Source organism: Protopterus annectens, chromosome 3.part1 (genome assembly GCF_019279795.1).
Source record: "Protopterus annectens isolate FY-2018-M chromosome 3.part1, PAN1.0, whole genome shotgun sequence".
Lineage (NCBI taxonomy): Eukaryota > Metazoa > Chordata > Ceratodontiformes > Protopteridae > Protopterus > Protopterus annectens.
Window position 1 is genome coordinate 425,906,593 of NC_056732.1, and position 20,621 is coordinate 425,927,213.

General features: G+C 37.0%; 1 protein-coding gene across 1 annotated transcript in view; it reads right to left on the minus strand.

Moving 5' to 3' along the window:
- Positions 1–20,621, minus strand: part of DPP6 (dipeptidyl peptidase like 6) — a 2,722,860-nt gene that overhangs the window by 881,020 nt on the left and 1,821,219 nt on the right. Inside the window, exon 8 of the mRNA XM_044066886.1 lies at positions 8,290–8,410. Within this exon, the coding sequence (XP_043922821.1) occupies positions 8,290–8,410 (121 nt within the window). The remainder of the gene's footprint in view (positions 1–8,289; positions 8,411–20,621) is intronic.

Here is a 20,621-nt window from a genome sequence, read left to right on the forward strand (position 1 = left end):
TGTAAAAAATAATTTAATTAGTTATTCCAGTTTGCTCACTGAGTATTTCTGATAGAGTAGTGTGTAGGGAATTGTAAAGTCTGCCAACTCATTCCACACCTAGAAAATATGTTCCCAGTTATCTCTTTTTTCCCCATCCCACCACCAAAATTTGCTATCTACCTGAGGAAAAATTTTTTGGAGTCTACTTGGAGTATAAAAATACCTATGTAAACACTTCCAAGCAAAGATCCTAAATCTTCTAAACTCGGTTGCATATTTGAGAGACATACATATATCCCCATTGTTTCTTTGTGAATTGCTTATCCATTCTCTCTTCCCAATCCTTTTTGACCTCTTCTGATTGATTGCAGTATTTCATATGCTCTTCTAATTATTCCCTTTTTAACAGCAGCTTCTGTTATAGATTCTACTAAAAACTCTACCAGTGCTGGTCTTTCACTTAGGTCCCCCTATTTCTTTCCCTTTTCCTATACAGTGAAATCAGTCCTTGATAGGGAAGGTGATCTCTAGCCTGCAATCCACCGAAATTCTTAGCCTCTTCCCATTTTATTACCTTTCCCTCCCTAATTATTTGCTCCCAATACCTTGGTTCTTTTGCCAGTATTCACCAGTAAATTCTAGCCCCCTCTTTTCTTTTGTCTAAATCCCTAATTGCACACATCCCTATAAGCAGAATCTCCTTTCTCCATTCCCATATTGGCTTAGTTCTTAGAATAATTTCTGCTACTTTATGAATATAAGGATCTGTAGTCAAAATCCCAGCCTCTCCTTGTTTCTTGAACTTCCCTCATTTTGTCATCTCCCTTTTCCACTTTGAATTTTAGCTTTCTGCTTGTGCTTTGTACAGCAGCCCTAACTGTGTAGCTCTGAAATAGCCCTTCAAATTGAGTAATCCCAAACTGCCTTGTTTGATTGGAAGAATCTGCTTATCCCACTTGACTCTTGCCAGCTTTCCTTCACAGGTAAAATCTTTCAGATCTTTATTAATTGCTATCCAGAAGTTCTCCTCTGGCTGATAAAAATAAGCTTGACCTGTGTATAAAACTAAAAGGACTAAAATGTTTTAACTGCTTGTATCTTGCTGTCCATATCCATAAAACAAAGCTTCCAATATCTCAGTTTTTGTATTATCTATTGTTTAGTCTCTTCCCACATATCCTTACATGTGGATATTGCTGAACTAATTCCTGTGTGGGTACATAGTTTATAACTATTGCCTTTGTTTTAGTTTCATTAACTTTGTATCTTGAAAAGACTTGAAACTGTCTCAATATGTTCCACAATACCGATATTTCATTTTCTGGTTTTATAAGGCATAAAATAATATCATTTGCAAATAGAGACATCTTTTCTTGACTACCATACCAATTATAGCCTTGAATTTCTGAGTCCCTTATTTACTTTGCCATTGGTTCCAAATATAATGCAAATAACAAAGGGGAAAGAGGAAATTCCTGGCTGGTTCCTCTGCTCAAACAGAAATCATCAGAGAGGAAACTACTCACTTTAATTTTCACCTCCCAACTCTCATATATCCTTCTAATCAACTTTATAATTTTATTACTTATAATTTTATCTGGGAATACTTCCATTGCACTGCTCATAAACTCCCAACTTACTCTGTGAAATGTTTTTTCTGCATCAAGGTCCGCCACCAAAAGTGGTATTTTTATATTCTACTTACCTCTGGATCATCATTGTTCTGTTAGTGTTATCAAATGTTTGCCTCCTCTCAATAAAATCACATTGATCCATATCTATCCATTTGGGGATCCCTTTGGTCATTATTTAGCAATTATAGACATAAACACTTTATAGTCATGGTTTAAGATTGAACTGAGCCTGTATGAAGCTGGATCTGATGGGTCTTTACCCACTTTAGGTATTACAGCCACCAACTATTTCTTCCAGGATGTTGGTGCGTCTCCTACTCTTAAAATACTGTTAAACAAAACCTTCCCGATCTTTATCAGTTTTTTCCCACCCAGCTTCCAAACATCCACAGGAATACTATCTATTTGCAGGGACTTTAATGTAGATTGGTTATACATCACCATTTTATCTCATCTCCTTCTATCCTAAGTGTTGGTTATTTCCCTGTAACCTTGGCATATTTAATTCTACCATAAATATTTCCATTGGTACCTTTTCTTGATTTCCATATTTCTCTGCTTTACACAGATTTACATAAACTTTCCAAAATAGTTCTAGCATGTCTATAGAATCCCTTGTTATCTTCCTTGTTAGAGGCTTCCTAAGCTTGGAAACAACCATTTGTACTTTCTGTTGCCTGAGTCATTGTGCTAAAAAGTTTTTTGCTCTGGAGGTATTATCAAAAAACAGTTGCTTATCAGCAATAGATCTAAACCCATGCGTATTATTGAGGTAATCCCTTACTTTCTGTTTAGCATTCAGCAATTGCTCTTCTTCTTGTTCTGTGAGATTTCCTCATTCTGCAATATTTTAACTTTGCCAGCCCCTCTAAATAATTTGTGTCACTTCTTAACCATTATCTCTCTTTTATCTCTACCCTATTTTTAAACTCCACTTTAATTTTATCCCAGTCCCTAGCTATACTTTCTGAAGAAATGTCTGTCTTCTTTAATAACTCCCTAATAATTTTCACTACACATTCCTTAAATTCCTCTCTTTTCAAAAGATAGATGGGAAAGTGCCAGTGTCTCATTATTTCATTATGCTTCATTTTTATTTTAGTTATTATTGGCACATGATTTGAAATAGTTACTGGATACGTATCGAAACATTCAATTAAATGCACATTTTCCTGTGAAATATAAGTTTTGTATAGCCTAGCCCAGGGGAATAATATTTAAATTCACTCCAAACTCCTGCTACTGAATTCACATCTTCCATACCAAATATTTTCATATTTTTTTTCAGAAATCTACCTTCTTTTGTTATATTTTCCATTCTGCGTCCCCCAGATACATCTTTACTGCTGTACATCAAATTCCAGTCACTATCTATAAGTAATATTCCCTGCTGAAAGCTGATTATTTCTCCCAGAATTTTCTTAAATTCCATTATGGCAGTTTACATACATGCCAATGTAATCCTCCTCCCTTTTCAGTAATCCCTTAGTGCAGGAAATCTACTATTATCTTTTTATCTTCTTCTATCATTAATGAAGTTCCTCTCGCAATTAATATAAGTGCTCCCTTTTTCCTTTTTCCAGATGTTCCACTGAATAATCATCTTGAAAACCTTTCTTTGTCAAAGTCACATGCTCAGTTATTCTCAAATGTGTCTCCTATAGCATAAGCATTTGCATTCTACATTTTTAATATAGTTCACTACTCTTTCTTTTTTTGTATGTATCTGTGAGACCATTTACATTTAATAATAATATAGAATGTGGCATTATGTTAGAAAGTTATTATTCCCTCCTTTTATGTGTAACAGCATTATTAAGTGTCTAGTTCCAACCTTTGTGTTACATGCTAAATTTTGGCATGGTGATCTTTTATACAATTGTTTTTTGTCATATCCATTTGAACCTATGTCACATCTTCAAAATGTTTTGCTTTATTGAAAGTTCTCAAAAAAAGAACACTCCCAATAAACCTCTAAACCTATTAACTTAATACTAACACTAACACACAAAAGTATGAATAGCTTCAGATATTGAAGTTGTACCCTCCTAATAGGAACAATTGGCCCAGACTGACAGCCACACTCAGAGACTTGGATTAACCTAAAAGGAAGGTTATCCATGCTATGGCACAACCTTTGCTTCTGCTAAGTGCTGTCTGGTTTTGTCTTATCCTTATTACTCTCCCAGATTGAGAAAACACTAGGATGCTTTCTGAAAACACTATTGCCTAGCCATTGGAAGAAAGATGTATTCTGCTTTATTGCTCTTTATCAAATTGTCTCCATGGAGACATGAGAATCAGATGCACAACTGCTTCTACAAGCATTCATTTATTTGCTAGGGGAAAACATTTTTCTATAGTCAATGATCTCTTTTTACTTATTTGCTTTATCTTAAAATTTGTTACTAGATCAAGCCAAGGGCCTTAATCCAGTCAGTCCCCTATGCAAGAGTGAGATAAAGCACACCAAAGTTTCTTGTATCATGCTCTTTTGATGAGACTTTTCCTCTCTTTTTACTTTGCAGTGCATACATTTCTTAAAATTGAACAAGGAGAAAGAAAGAAGGAAGGAGAAAAAAACAGGGGAACCTGTTTACTTTAGCATCACCATTATACTAAACAATAACTGAGAAAACTTTACTTTATAGCACACAGATTATATCATGCATTATAAAAATACTACTGTTAAGAACACATTTTTCTTTTATTTACAAGTAAACTCTTTCCTTCCACTTCCTCTCTCCTAAACACTATTCAAAACATTAATGACATGAAGTAGGGCATATTCTTTAGAGTCCCCTACAAGTTTAACAAAGTAAAAATAATACAGCAATATATGTGAAATATGTTTGCTAGCATTAATTGGTTAATATAATTTGATTACTTTTGTATAAATGTAAATCTGCGTATGTCACAAGTGATAATTCAATAAGGGTGTTTAAAAGTAAAAAATAATCCAGTATTTCCAGGTTTTCTTGTTCTGTCATGTTTCACAAATATAATTAATATATTGTAATCCCACATTTATTTGCCCACTTTCAAGTGACTGGTTTTATCCCTGTTGATCTCTATCTCCCAAATCCAGTTTCTGCTTTACTTCAAATTAAGTCATCATTCTTCTAGTAAACTCTTGTGCAATTTTCGATCTCTCAAGCATTTGCCATTGAATCATTAGAAAAGGTTTCACTGGCACAGTCTCTCTGTGGGCTTTATTACTAAAAGAACAAGAAACATAATCTATTTCTGTTTCATAGCTCAGTTTTTGTTGGACAAACTTTTGTATTTCATCCTTAACATGTTCTGCATCAAAAAATTATTTTGTCCCTCCAGGAAATAATATTCTGCAAATAGCTGGATACAGCAGCTTAAACCTCATGCCTACTTCTCAAACTTCCATGACTATTGGAAAACATGTACTCCTCTTCTGCCTTTTGTATAGTGAGTAATCAGTTTCCACAAATGCTGTACTGTCTCCCACTTTTAATATTTTGTCCTTCTGCCACAGTTTTGTCAGAATGAACTCCTCCTGCTGGTAAGATTGACTCTTTACTATTAAAGGTCTAGTTTGCTTTCTCATAGCCAGGTTTGGAGCACACAATGTGCCTTTTCAGTTAACAACTCCTACTATGAAATACCAGTCCAGTTGCTAATTTCAGCTTTCATAAAATTAATACAGTCTTTTCCTTCCAGCTTCTCTGATACAACAGAAAATCTCAGGTTTTCTCCATGTGCCGTGTCCCCTATTTTTCTTATTTTTTAAACATCTCTTTCTGAGCAGTTTCATATTCAGCCAGCCTTTTCTTCATTTCAACCTTTGATTTTTGGAGTTTTATTACCTCATCTGAATATCTGTGTGACGATGTGAGGTATTGCCGGCTATGCCAGCAGAAGCAGGGCAGTGGATGTCTAATACATGCTAGCACAACCAGCAAGAATTTTGTAAAGAATTATATGTTATTTGTATATCAAACTGATTTGTACACTGCTTGTGTTAAAAATGTACTGACAGTGTGCCCTGATGAACAAAAAAAAAAAAAAAAAAGAAATATACATGTATTATTGTATATGTTTTAACAGAGGATACTGAAATAGAAGAGGCTAACCTCAATCCGCCTAACTTTGAAAATAATTTGAAATGAAATTACCTGGCTTAGGCCATAAATATTGTATCTTACAGTTCTCAGTGCAGCCACAGAGAAAAAGTCTGTACTAATAAGTTTTCTGCTTTGTCTTTGGGGTAAATTAATTGCTACTCTGGAAGGGAGGAGGTTTGAAAATGTTTTATGGCTTCTAGGAGCTTCAGCAGATCTTAGCAAGGCTCTGTTTATATGCATTATTGACACATATATGCTAAATCCTGGCAGCTACTAGCCAAGGGGGGGTAGCATGGGAACCAAAAGTCAAATGACCAGATGTATGTGATGTCATTCTGTAATCCATCACTAAAAATTATATTTTAATACTAGGTGAGACTGAAATATCATTGCAGCCTGTTTTTGGAACCTAACATAGAAGGACCACAGCCATGGAGGAAGATGCCCTTTCTGAGGTTCAGAGTTAAAGAATAGTGGTGTTTTCCAAATAAACTGGTCATACTGGCTGCATGTGTGATTTCTGTCTTTAATGGAAGGGATTGTGTGCTAAGGGCAAAATGACATTGGCAGGCAAAGAGGTTTATCCCCATGATTATGCAAATGTGGCATGTCTCCTTTCATATACTTTTGGTGTATTTAACTCTGAGCATTGGGAAGGATCTCATCAATCTAGCAAACCAGCTGTTGAAACACGTTTTTCCTCCTCCTTCTTCCCTCGTTATCCTGATGAAGGGTATTCATTGGGTTGGCTTCCCATCTTTTTGTTCTCCCCTTTCTTTCCTGGGCCACTTGGTTATGATTATTTGTGTTGGAGTGATTCTCATGGTACTGAAAAAGCTCTGTGGTTATACTACATGGCTTGGGTAATCAACAAGCACACTAGAGTGGACAGTATGGTGCACTTCCTGGCAAAGGGCTGCCCAGAATGCTGAGGCCTTACAGGTTGGTTTAACACTCTGTATGAATAAGGATGTATGTGATTTATTGCTTGTCACTGTTATTCATTCAGTGTTATGGAATGGTGGAGTTTTTCAAATAAACTGTTCACACGGGTGTATATGTGGTCATGTTTTTACTGGATGGTGGGATTGCAAGCTACATGAAAAAAAATGTCTACAGGGTGATGCAGAGAGATTCCACTTTATCCATAAATAGTTATTTTATTTAAGGTTATACTTTGACAAACAGTCTGATTGTAAAACAGAATTCAATAAGCAGTGCCTTAACCCTAGCAAAATAGGTTTAAGAAACAACAGTAGTTAAAATTAGGCAATTACACTTTTGAAACCTAGAAAAGCGGCACTGAAATTATAATGTATTAGAAGATTTTGTCTCACACACACACACACACACACACACACACACACACACACACACACACACACACACACACACACACACACACACACACACACACACACACACACACACACACACACACACACACACACACACACACTGTCATGTAACCCAGGATAGAGTGTTACATTTAATCATAAAAGATGACCCAGAACTACCTTGAACTTTTACCACACCTGATGAAATTACATAGATTAGTAAGATGGCTACAGTCTGCTATCAACCTTTGCTAACTTCTTTCTATTGTACAGTCTGTGCTAAATGTTTGACCGTGTATTCCTCTGTGATAAAAAGAAGGTTTGCTTTATCTTCTTTTGGCATTATAACTATGGACTACAATCATTTTTAAGCTGGTGCACTCATACTATAGATATACACGCTCACCTTCACAGTGTAGTTCTTCATCATCAGACAATCAGCAAGCATATAATCGACAAAAAACATGCTGAGTACCTTCTTCAGACCAAGTCTTCAAGAACCAATGCCTATTACATTTTTAAAATCAGCTAGAGACATGCCATGACCTTACTTCACTAAGCATAAACAATGAAAACAAAAGAAATGGACTTCAGGGTGTAAAAAGTCCAACTCTCAAAATAAAAGTATTTACATTTCAGAAGATTTAAGCAGGTCTGGAACTGAATAACAAGAACTCGGCATTTTCCCTCTCTTACATAAGAAAAAAAAAGAAATAATAATGGAAACTTTGTAGAATATGAGAACTGATTTATTTATCTAAATATTTCTATCAATACTCGTTTGCTACTTAATGTATTTGGTCAATAGTATTTGTCCCAGAAGCACAACCTACACTTTCTCACTAGATAGTATTTATATAATTTAACATGCAGAAGTACATTTTCACTTAGAATGTCAAAATGGACTACATGTCCCAGCTTTTAATGACACCTGCTTTTCCTCGACCTCAGCATTAGGTACTGTCTGCTGCCTGCTCATGCCATTTCTGCTGTTACCACATCAAAAAGTAATACAATAATTTGAATCAGTAACACCTGGTAGAAGCCATACTTCTTAGCAATCATTGATAAAAGCAAAATAGTTCATTTTCATACACCATATAGAGAATAAGTCTCTATTTGAAAAGGGTAGATTCACCAAGTTGTCAATTTAAAAATTCAGATATACTCATAGCGACATACTATTATCTCAATGGGCAGCAGTTGTAATAAAGCACTTCATTAAATGCTGTTCCATACCTTCATACAACCAGTCACTGAGACCATTAAAAATGACACCTTCTTTCCCAGTAGAAACAAGACGGATGGCATGACTTGTCACACGTATTTGATAGTAGATGTTGTTCTCAAATATGAATATCTAAGGAAAAAAAGATTATAGGACAATGAATTATTCTGAATCTAAGTTTCTGTGTGGATAAACACTCTGCATTTGTCACTCTTTATCTACATTAAATTAATGCAAATTGTACTATGATTTATCTACATTTTTTTTTGCTTACTGTGGAAACATAAATTGTTAGTATGGTCACTACTAAAACTCATTTTCAGTCTATAATATCCATCATATATCATACCATATCATTTATACATTAATCAGCCACGTAATATTAACTAAATACCTTGCTCAAAATACTAACTCCAGTCAGCCAGTCTAAAGTTTGGGTATGCATGTATTTATATTTCGTCCACTAAAAAATGCATCTTGTTTTGAATCACTGAAGCAATAAAACACATTTCATTCTTCATTTCAGTCAATATTGTACTATTTTCTTCCTTAATGTCCATATACTGTTGTGTTTTTAGTCTAATTTTCCAGATTCCTCTATGGATGACTGCTAGAAGATCTAAATGCTTATATGCTTTTTTTAACAGTATACATTCATGTTAAACATATTCTGGAACTACATATCTACAGATATAGGGATAACATATAAGGGTATGCATATGACAGATTTTAATCACATAAAACTATTATAAATGCAACAATGTATGATAAATGCAAAAAAGTCTAACTCATTCAACACTTATTATCTGTTTACCTGTTCCAGGCTTAAAAACATTCCAGACTTGCACGATTTGCTTATTATTCACTTATTTAATACTAATTATTATCCTGTGGGACATTATGGCGCTCTGTTATAAGGTATCATATCCACAAAAAGTGTGATTTATTTGAAATGTTTATGGAATGTAGTTTTTTTCTGATGAAATCAGTAAAATAAAAAGGTACTGTGTTGTTTAATGAATCATAATCTGATAACGATTTTAATTTCTAGTATCTCTAATAAGACATTAGTGACTGAATTGACCATCCCTGATTGCTTGTCTAAATATAAATGTGAATATAATGTGGTTTAACTGAAAACATACACAGGCTTCTTATTTTACAATGTCCACCACCAGGATCATTGAGTATAGTACTAGGAACTATATGGTACCACATAGTGGAAATTTGTATTTTTTTTTTCTATTGATAAGGGTGCTGACCCTTACCTGCTTGACAGCTACAGAATCAATGCAAATCTGTGCACCACAGCAAATGTATTAGTGAAAAGTTTTCCACTTTCAGATCAATTCCTAAATCCTGATATACTCACTTATTTCTAAAATGCAGCATGAATTTTGGACTAAGCATATATACATAACATTCTTGTTACAATACCAGATTGTATACCAAACTCCAATAAAAAATGCAACTTCACTGAGGTTGTATTTCTTGAAATCTATAAAGTGTATGAAACCATTGGATATTCCATCTTGTTGGATAAAATGTAGAGGTTTGATCTGATCCAAAAAAAGCTGTCAAGCCATATTCAGTTTATAGGTTTCTGCAATGCCAGGACCTACTTTGTACATTTAAAAGATCCTGAGGGATCTTCCCAGTGCCCTTTATTTTTACTTCCAACATTGGCAAAATGGATGTGATTTCCTGTAGTTAAGCAATATTCCTTCACAATGTTGATGACCCTATATGGTAAGTGGTGCCTCTAGGGTATGTGAAGCTCAACCTGATATATAGAAGACCATACATTGTCAACATATTTGTCTTTCTGAGAATGGTCTATTACTGAAACCTTCTGAATACAAAGCAATGTGTTCTAAGCCTTGAGTAACTTTACCAAGGTTAAATGAGACACCTGTTTCTGCAAAATTAAACATCTGGTACTGTCTCTTGGCTAGGCATTGCCTTACAGTAAGCAAGTAGCTATCAATGGTAAGAAAGCTCATAAACATTTAGATGGTCTCCACAGAGCCATAAAGGACAATAAAACAGCAGCAAGGCATGCTACTACAATATCAATGGTGCACCCCACAATATTGTTTGCAAGTGTGGTCATGCACAATACACAGCAAGTTCTTTCACAGCATCTACCTGCAGCCAGCAATAATACAGAGGATTATAACCAGGCTGTTCATCATAATCATAACCAGTTTATTGCATGTTTGAGAAATTCTTAGAAATCCAGTTTGGCTGTGATCATGTTAATTGAATTGTTTTGGAAAGTATTTAAAGAACAAATAATAAACTTAAGTCATAATCTGACATCTGATAATATTTATCATAACACTTGAAATGTTTTAAATGCCTTGATGTAAAATCAGTTAAAATATTAAGGATTTTAAGGTCTCTAACAGTTTTAAAAGTTTAACAGATCTCAAGATATCACACAGTGTCCAAAAACAAAGGTTGCATTTAATCAACCAATGGTTTTAAAAACTGTTCGGCACTTTGCTCTGCCTTCCATTCTATTTTGTGTGTGAGTGTGTGTGTGTGTGTGTGTGTGTGTGTGTGTGTGTGTGTGTGTGTGTGTGTGTGTGTGTGTGTGTCATTGTGAAGTGTGTTACAACATCCACAGCTGTTAGTAGATTTTAAATGACTTTGGTAATGGCTTCCATGTGTGTGACAACACAAGGCTTGTTATTAACAAGGTTTGTAAGTAAGAACGTTGACATAACAAGCTTGTTATGACCAGGTTCTTATTCATGAAACCTGTATTAGTAATATAATCCTTTGTTTAATTTAGAAAGTAATCAGTACACTGCATGTATTATATTGCAGATTTTGTTGCATGTGCAACCTCCAAAACTCAACACTGTTGCACAGTATTTCACATAGGATAGATCTCTCTTTCAAACACAATTGACTGTACTCATTTGCACCTTGTGCTGTGCATACTGTACAGACAGTGCATCACTCAAGTCAAAAATCTTCTTCAGTGACATCAGCTTTTTGTAAAGTGAGTTTGGTCCAGTATTAAACTGCAAGCATTAGACTTTAAAATATTATTTACTGCAAATACTTCAAAAGAAAGGGAAAATGTATCATTCATAACACCCTTAGCAGCTTCTTTATCTATTGTAAGCCAAGCTGAGTTATGCTATTAATTTGATTCTTAGATCAGAATAGTCCAAGCTTTATTAAGTGAATATATGTATATGTATATATATATATATATATATATATATATATATATATATATATATATATATAGATGTCTACTTTGATTGACTGAAAACTCATTTCACTGAAATTCAAAACACCCAGAACAATTCGCTGAAAGCTGAAATCCCTGAAAACAGATTTCACTGAATCACATTTCATTGAATGTAAGTACTGTTGGGCAAATACAATATAAATGTCTTTTTCCCCACTGTAGTGTGATCCTGAGTTAATAAATATAGTTGGGGGTGGGGGGGCACAGCCTCCCATCTACTTTTTGTTTTATATTGTTAGCTTTCAGTGAAATGAGATTCATAAATATAAAAGCTAAGTAAGGTGGAGAGCTACGCCTGCCACAAAGGTGTAGCCCCCCACTCTCCCTTACTATATATATATATATATATATATATATATATATATATATATATACTAACTCAAGGATCACACTACAGTGTGGAAAAGGGCATATACATTGTATTTGCCCAACAGTACTTACATTTAGTGAAATGTGATTCAGTGAAATCAGTTTTCAGTGATTTGAGCTTTCAGCGATTTTCTGAGGGTGAATTGAAATTCATTGAAATGAGTTTTCATTGAATCAAAGTAGAATCATATACATATATATATATATATATATATATATATATATATATATATATATATATACATATGCATATATATATGTGGATTCACTTCAGAATCCCAAAATTCCGAAACATAGAATTTCATAAGATGGAGACCATATGACCAATGTTTCAATGTTTCGGAATATCGAAATTCTGAAACAAATCCAAACCCCCCCCACCCAAAAAAAAAAACAATGTAAATGTTTCTGCAGGGGGACAAGCCCCTATGCACCCCCCACACCCCCACTACTTAATTATTCCAACACCGATATTGCACTACAGTGCGGAAAAGGGAAATCTTCCATTCCGCGCTTATGTAGATCTCAGTCCACAATGTCAGGATTCTGAAAGTTTGATCATATGGTCTCTGCCATATGAAATTCAATCTTTCAGGATTTTGGCATTGTGAACTCTTCCTATACACACACACACACACACACACACACACACACACACACACACACACACACACACACACACACACACACACACATATATATATATATATATATATATATATATATATATATATATATATATATATATATAAATACATACATGCATATACACCCATAACACAGATCTGTCCCTTTTCTTATTCATTTATTGCATTTAGGATTTAGAAATATATTTTTCTCTAAGCTATTGCAAGTGTCAGATTATCATGTAGTGGCCAAACTGGAGGTTATGTGGGAAACTCAGTTTCCTAAAATGTAAAGGTTTTGGTGGATTACGTAGATTTGTTAGTTATTATTTTCTTTAGTTATTTATTATGAGGGTTTTTATGTGTGTTCACTGCAGCTATATAATATAAAATGGTCTGTATGTTACCTAAAAAATATGATCTGTAAGCATAGTAGCTTGTGCATTGCTACATAAACTTAATTCCATCTAGTACATATAATTTTTAAACATATATATTCAAAGAATATGGCAAAGTCCTGCATAAACATACAGTGAGTAAATGTAATACTTTTTGCAGGTGCAAGTTTCCTTACACCCTCAGCTATCATTCTCCATTACCTATAAATTTTCAATCCAAGGCTCTCCATCTCAGAGACCGACAGTTCCTTCTTTAAACATGAAAGAACAATCATGCCTTTTCTGCTACCCATTTAGCTCAGAGCAGCATTCACACTTTTAATAAGACCCTTTAAATAACTTCCCCACATGTGATGGAGTGTGAAGTGTAAAAGGTTATAACCTGGCAATCACCACAGCTAGGTCTAGCTCTAGGCAAACAAGGCTATTGCCTAGGGTTTGCATTGACTTGGGAGGACCCATGTTGACTTTGTTCACTACAGAAATTTTAAGAAACTAAATCAAACCAGCAAACATTAGGACCTTCCATAGGTTCTCGCAACATGGGAGAATATCTGAAAGCCCCAGAAACCTCATTATTATGACAATGTCCTAATGTCATACCATGAGGAAGATTTAAGGCAATGTCTGCTGTAAATGGGGAGATAGCAAGCCCTGATTTAGCTCAGATGGATTTGTTGCAGAAACAGGTGATGGATCCAGTAAAGCTTGCTGAAGATATACAAACATCTGTTCCAGGTGTGTGTATAAAAAATTCTCCACTTAAGGGCACTGTCTAGTTAAGTAACTTTGCACAGAGTTAAACCCTAAACCTTTAATTATTAAAAACAAACACATCTTAAAATTCCATACCAACTGCTAGCTGTCAGACCTCCTTTCATCTTCTTTTTATGTTTTTGTAGATGATTGAAGATTATAGTCTATCAATGTCAATCAGAGTTTCAGAGCTGTGTTGCTTGGTGTTAGTGGTGCAACAGTTAGCAGACTTGGTTTTGGTACAAAAGGCTTTAGGTTCTGTTCCACACCAGACAGAACAATTGCTAACATTACTGTGCAACATGGGGGGGGTGTACCTATTTGTGCATCCTCCTTTGGAAAACATGTCTAGTAACTATGAATCTGTTGTTGGCTTTCCAGAAATTGCATATCACCACCGCACTTTTTTTCTGTAACATATGCAATTTATTCTTCGAGGACAGGAGGCACTGAATTTTAGATGAAACATTGAAATGCAAAGTTGTTTGCCAGCAGCAACCTCTTCATTATTTATTGTTCTCTTTAATGTGGAATTATTCAGAAGACCTTTATTTCTGCAGGGATTGTGCATGTTGTCTAATATTGGTAGATTTATAATGACACACATTAGATTGTCCTTTTATGGTTGAAATGTTCTGAAGTCGGGAGTTTTGTTATTATTGGTTCATATATTTTGTTTCATTGCTGACTACAAAAATGTTTAGAACTACACATATAAAACTAACTCTCTAAAAGGTTGTGCTGTATTAAACAAGGAATATAATTTAAAACTATCAGAAAGTTGAATCAAAGAACACATGTATATATGCACAGTCCTAAAAATGTGTGCAGGGGGGCCATGGTTTGAAAAGAGCTGAAAGGTACATACTGGCCAGGTACATTTTTATGAATGTAAGTTTCAAAGAATATGAGTTTCAGGGGAAAAGTAGTGTATTCTTGCTCATGCTAAGTCTGTTTTCATTGTGAGACTGTACTGTTTTGTTTAGGAAAAGGCTATCAGTTTTTGTGCTATAAAATTTGAAACAAAAGTTTTAAATTAAATCTAAATATCTGTAATCATTGTAGATGTAAAGAAAAAAATAGTATGTAAATTGACAGGTTTGAAAAATGTTTGTCAAGTAATTGGGGACTAGAATGGATATAGGACCTGTCTATGGGAAGGTGCTCACTGGGGGGGGGGGCAGGGGGGCTTGGCTGTGGGGGGGGGGTTGTCTGAGAGGGCCTGGTGGCAGAGGGGCTGCTAGCTGTGGGGGACCCTGATTCATTACTCTGCCTAGGCCCCATCTGACCATGACTGGCTCTGGCAATCTAAGCAGGAAAAGTTGTAAACCACCAAGTACTTTTCCTGACAGGAAACCATTCCTGTACCTGTTTTTAGTACAGTGCCGTTTCTTTAAGAAGATGTATCTTCTCTTCCCAGTAGTGCAACTGCAAAGTTAGTACATCTCACTAAGAGTGTGAGCGTAAGGGATACAGGCTTCCATTCTGTTGAGAATGTTTACGTTAGAGTGTTTCATTTCACTGGTTGTGTTCACTAGCTTACCACTTCAACAATTATTTACTCAGAATATCTAGTTAAGTCCTTTAAACATCACCACAAGAAGAAGCAAGCAAAATATGAATAAAGACAATTTGAGAAAAACATTTTAAGTGAGTACAAATTGAACAAATAGAGCTCAAGCAAGTCAATGTAAACCATTATAAAATGAGAATCCAGTAGATATTTTTGGGAAAAACCTATGGCCATTTAAGGTTGGTATTACTATTCCTAATCCATCACCTTCCTATACTGGCATTATTTCAGATTAAACTCAAGATGGCTTTGTGTCTTATTGCAAATTAACTTTGAAATGGGTTCCTTAAAATACATCATGCTGTTATACCTCACATGTTCTTAATGCAAGAGTTCTGGACAAGCCAAAACAGTGGGAGGACAAATGCCAAAATCAGGGACAGATTTAAAACATTGCTGTTACAAACTTGTAAAAGTATAAAAGAAAAATACAAAAAAATCTACAGAAAGAAGGCAAAATAACTTTGTTGTGTGGATTTTAAATAAATCATCTTTCTGAGTTACTCATGTGGATTGCATCTTGCACTCATTTTCTCTGTTCGAGCTGTGCAGTCAATTGTACTAGTCGCATACCAGCTGGTGTTTTCATTTTCTTGGTTCTTGTGTCGTTTGGGTTTTGAAAATAACAGATTTTGGATTTGCATGTGTTTTCTGGACGATATGAATTCAGAAACTCAAAAATGTGTTATTATTTAGTATCTTCAAACTTGTGATTTGCCAGAAAATAACACAAATTTTATGAGGAGAAAACCAAAAAACAGGAAGTAAGAATCTAGACATTCTGTGGGATTCATTAAACAAAAATATCTATGCAGGAACAGTGTAGCTGCTCCTGCACGGAATATGGCCGCCAAGGGATTCAGGAAACAGCTGATCTGACATGCCCGAGCCTGCTGACACTGTTCCGGCAAGGAAAGCCCTGAAGAATGCTAATTACCTCATTTGCTGGTAAAAACCATGCAAATCAGGTGAATTAGTGATTCAGAAAACAAGCAGGTATCCGTGCAGGAACAGTGCTAGTTGCAAAAATGTGTTCAGTTACTAACCGAAAAACATTTCTGTAAATAAAAAAAACGGAGGCATGAAAGCTCAAATAAAAGCATGCATTATAAACTTTAGGAATGCCAGTGGCCAAATATATGGCCATTGGCATGGGAAAGTGTTTAATTTAATAAAAAAAAAAAAAAAAAAATCAAAGTTTTTTTTGGTCAATCTTGGCCATTTAAGCATAGAGCAGCAGTGCACAAACTGGATTGTGCTGAAAATAAAAAAAATATTAAAACACAGTTTTAGTGGAAAGCTGCATTTTGCCATTATAGTCAATGGCATGCAGAATCAAAACATTACCAATTAACACTGGTCGTCATGGGGAAAGGCTCTGGACTACGACAGTGTGTTATGCAAATGAGTGGAAATTTACTGAATCTCAAAATAGTTCACACACTGCACCTAACCATGTAGGTGCTAGAACAGGATAATGTAGGAAGAAGCAGCAACTAATATGAAAAGGGGGTGTGGTTATGCTTGCTGTAAGCACATTGGAGCTCTGTTGCCCAGGTTTGCGCTTAGCTAAGCACAGCTAGGCAAGGCTGTGTGTCTGAGGCTGTAATGTCTTACTCCATGAAAAAAAAGACCATGTTCATGTCCAGGGGAGGGCCATTTCCACTAAAATGTGTTTACCTTAGTTAAACAGGTGTGCGGTGTGCATTGGGACTTAAACAAAAAAAAAAAAAAGAAAAGGGAAATAGCAGTGTTTACATTTAGGCAGTTGGTTTGTGGGGGCTACTTCACCCTGTTGAAGGCCGACAATATCGAAGCTGATATTATCGGCACCAAAATGTCAAAAGCGAAAGTCATCGCATGTGTAAACGGAAATCTCCATAAGGGGAGATTTCCATTTACTGCAATGTAGTGCAATCTCGGAGTTGGTATATTTAAGTAGCGGGGGGTGTGGGGGGTGCAGGGGGGCTTGCCCCCCTGCATAGTGCAATTTGTGCTGTGTTTTTTTTTTGTGTGTGTTTGATGTTCGGGGGTTTCAACATTTTCATGTCGATTATTACGCTGTCGACAGTTTGAGTTTTCGACAGTGTAATATAAACGTGGTTTGTGCACTGTGACTCGAGGCTTAAAAGGGGCAGAAATGGGAAGGGGGAAAAGAAAAAAAAGGAAATAGTAAAATACAGGCACTCAAATACAAGTAGAATAGCTGACAGGTAGAATGTCACAAAGTCAACCAATCACACAGGCAGCATATCATTATAAACTATGCAAGCACCTTACCATCTGTTTTTTCCTACAAACTCTGCACCATTGGTGTACACAGACAAAGGAATTTTATCTGACAAAACTAGCAAAATATGTTAGAGGCTACTGTCACTTTGATCTATCAGTATTTGCAACAGGCCGAGAGCATTGAGGAGGATAATGCTGACAACAGACTCAGACCGAGGAGGAGGAGAAGAGTGTTCAGACCCAGGGTAACCTACCAGGGGCTACATGATCTGGAGTTAGTAGAGCGCTGCAGGGTGGACACGGACATACTTCAGCAACTCATTGAGCTATGCTGGCCTCACCTCAGACCCAGAACTAACAGAGGGGAACCCATCCCAGTGGATACCAAGGTATGTGTAGCCTTACGAATACTAGCTACAGGTACTTTCCAAAGACCAACTAGGGATATCATGGGAGTCTCATAGGCATCTGCATTCAGGATACTCCACCAGTTCCTGGATGCCATGTAATCACATGCCGCTGAGCACATTTACTTCCCCAACACCCGTGAGGAGAGGACCAGGAATATGCGTCTTTCCACCATGTAGCAGAATACCCTGTAGTACTGGGTGCCATAGACTGCATACACATCCACATCGAAGCGCCACCCAGTGACCAGGGTAGGGTATACCTAAACAGCAAGTGGTTCCACTCCATCAACTGCCAGATCATGTGCGATGCCCAGGGCATTATTATGAATGTGTGTGCTGGCAGCCCTAGAAGCTATCGTGACTCCCACATCTGGCATTCGTCACAGCTGTACCAGGCATTTGCCAGTGTGGACATCCCATATGCCCATCGGGAGGGATGCTGGCTACACACTGGAGCCGTGGCTGATGATAACCATCAGAAATGCACACACACCCACACAAGAATGCCATAATGAGGCACACACACAAACCAGGATCATTATAGAGCGTGTGTTTGGGATGGTCAAATCACAGTTCCGCTGCCTTGATATATCTGGTGGAGCCTTGCAGTACTCTCCATCCACATATGCACACATGTTCATAGTATGTGCCATGCTACACAATATGATGCTGCAGAAACAGCTGCAGCAGGAACAAAACTGGGAATGGCCACACAGCCCCCCACCATTGCCAAGGTCTCCACAGGCACAGAAGGACTCGGAGAAGGAACATCCTGAGCCTGCTCCTGTAGGCAGATGGAGGCATGCCCAGTATGCCCTCGCCTTGACAAAGAGGCAACACATATCACATACACTGACACTATAGGGCCTGAGGGACTGATATCTCTCTCTGACTTTTACACACAGAAAAATGGATGTCAAACATCACACCACCTATACTTTACCATGCATAGGCAGTGTACTGCATCCATCTAACATAATCAGCCCTCAAGCACCATCTTCACAACTGCCACAGACACAAGGTAAGTCAGTCTTCTTACCAATAAATGAATGGAGTAGAATGTTTTGATAGCATATCTATGGTATTGATGCAAGCATGCAAGGGAATGGGGTGGCTTACTGGGATAGCAGCAGACAACTGACAGCTATGTGGGACAGCAGGAACTCTATGCCCAGTACTGGCTTACCCACACTATGCAGTACCACCCTAGTTGACAAATACCACTGCAGTATATGTGGTGAGCCAAATAACTGGGGGGTCATAGGTCATATGCATGGATGTCAAAGTGGGGGTCCCCCAGCCTCACCCAGCAAATCACCTGTAGAAAACCATACAGAAATGTCTTGCAAAGGCCCCCAGATGGCGACATTCATGAAATTCCCACCTACAGACTTACACAGTGATATCACAGCAGGTCTGGCAGTGACAGTATGGCTCTGAAAGGTAAGAAGTCTGAAACAAAAAATGTTTATGCCAGAACAATCTGACCTGTGGTCAATACTGTTATGCCTGTAGTCTCAAAGGTAGGACACACCACTATGGTAAATGGGACCAAAATATTAAGTAAATATCTGCACTGTCTATGCAAATGTGTATTGTGTACAGATGTGTCACCCCCCCCACCCATAGTCCCATAGAAATGCAGTAACATGTCCCTAGCCTTAAGCAGCCTCCAGCTGTCAATTAAAGTGATGGCTCAAAACAAACAAAAAGAAATTGTCAATAACACCCAGTCAACTTACTGGTGCCATCCCAGGGGGTGTCCACTACCTGGCAGCATGGGAAATATGATCAACAGAATGCACTACCTTGTTACAGATGGCCTGCATCTGTCATACCTGGCCTACAGGCCTCTTGCAAATGACCATGCCTCACCCACAGTGCCCTGTTAGGGAATGTCATGGGGTTCATAACACCAACATAACACAGCCTACAAAATGCAAAGAAAAGTCATGCTGCTAAATGCTAGGAGCAAACCTGCCAGCATCAGAGAATCAGAAATTTGGACAAAGCCATGAATAATGGGGGTGATAAAGGTCCAAAGAGAATGACACCTTTGAAATACTGCTTTAATAATGTTATAAAGATGATGGCATGATTGTATTAGCATGGAATGTCTGAAGGGTATGAAGTCTGAAACTGCAATATCAACTGTCAGTAATATCTGACTTCAACCCTGAGTGGCTTGCAAAACAGTTTTCTTTGAAAACCACACTCATTTGAGTAACCAACCAGATATATGAGTCATGAATTTGGACATTCTGTGAAATTCTGTACAGCCAACAGGTGGGGCTAGGAGTCTAAACATGAGAATGCACTCATTGTAGGCAGTCCTAACCCTGGAAGATGGTGACATGTCTGCACCCACAGAATCCTGGCCATGGGGAATAACACACCCTTCCCTTATCACTCATCCTATGCAACATCCTGACCCCAAAATGTGGCCAGCCAAGCCAAATGAGGTGGGCCATACATATATGTGAGACACACACACCTCCAGGCTGGTCAAACAGTCTGATACACACAAGACCCTCCTAGTGCAGTCAACCTTCGGGAAGACCCCTATGCAAAATACTGGTAGCTATAGGTCAACATATCTCACTCAGGACACCCCCCCCCCACATATCTTATCCCCTAAAAATCTATCTGGAGTCTGCCTGTCACCCTAATCCTGCCTGACTTATATTACCCAGCCGTGGACTGGAAAT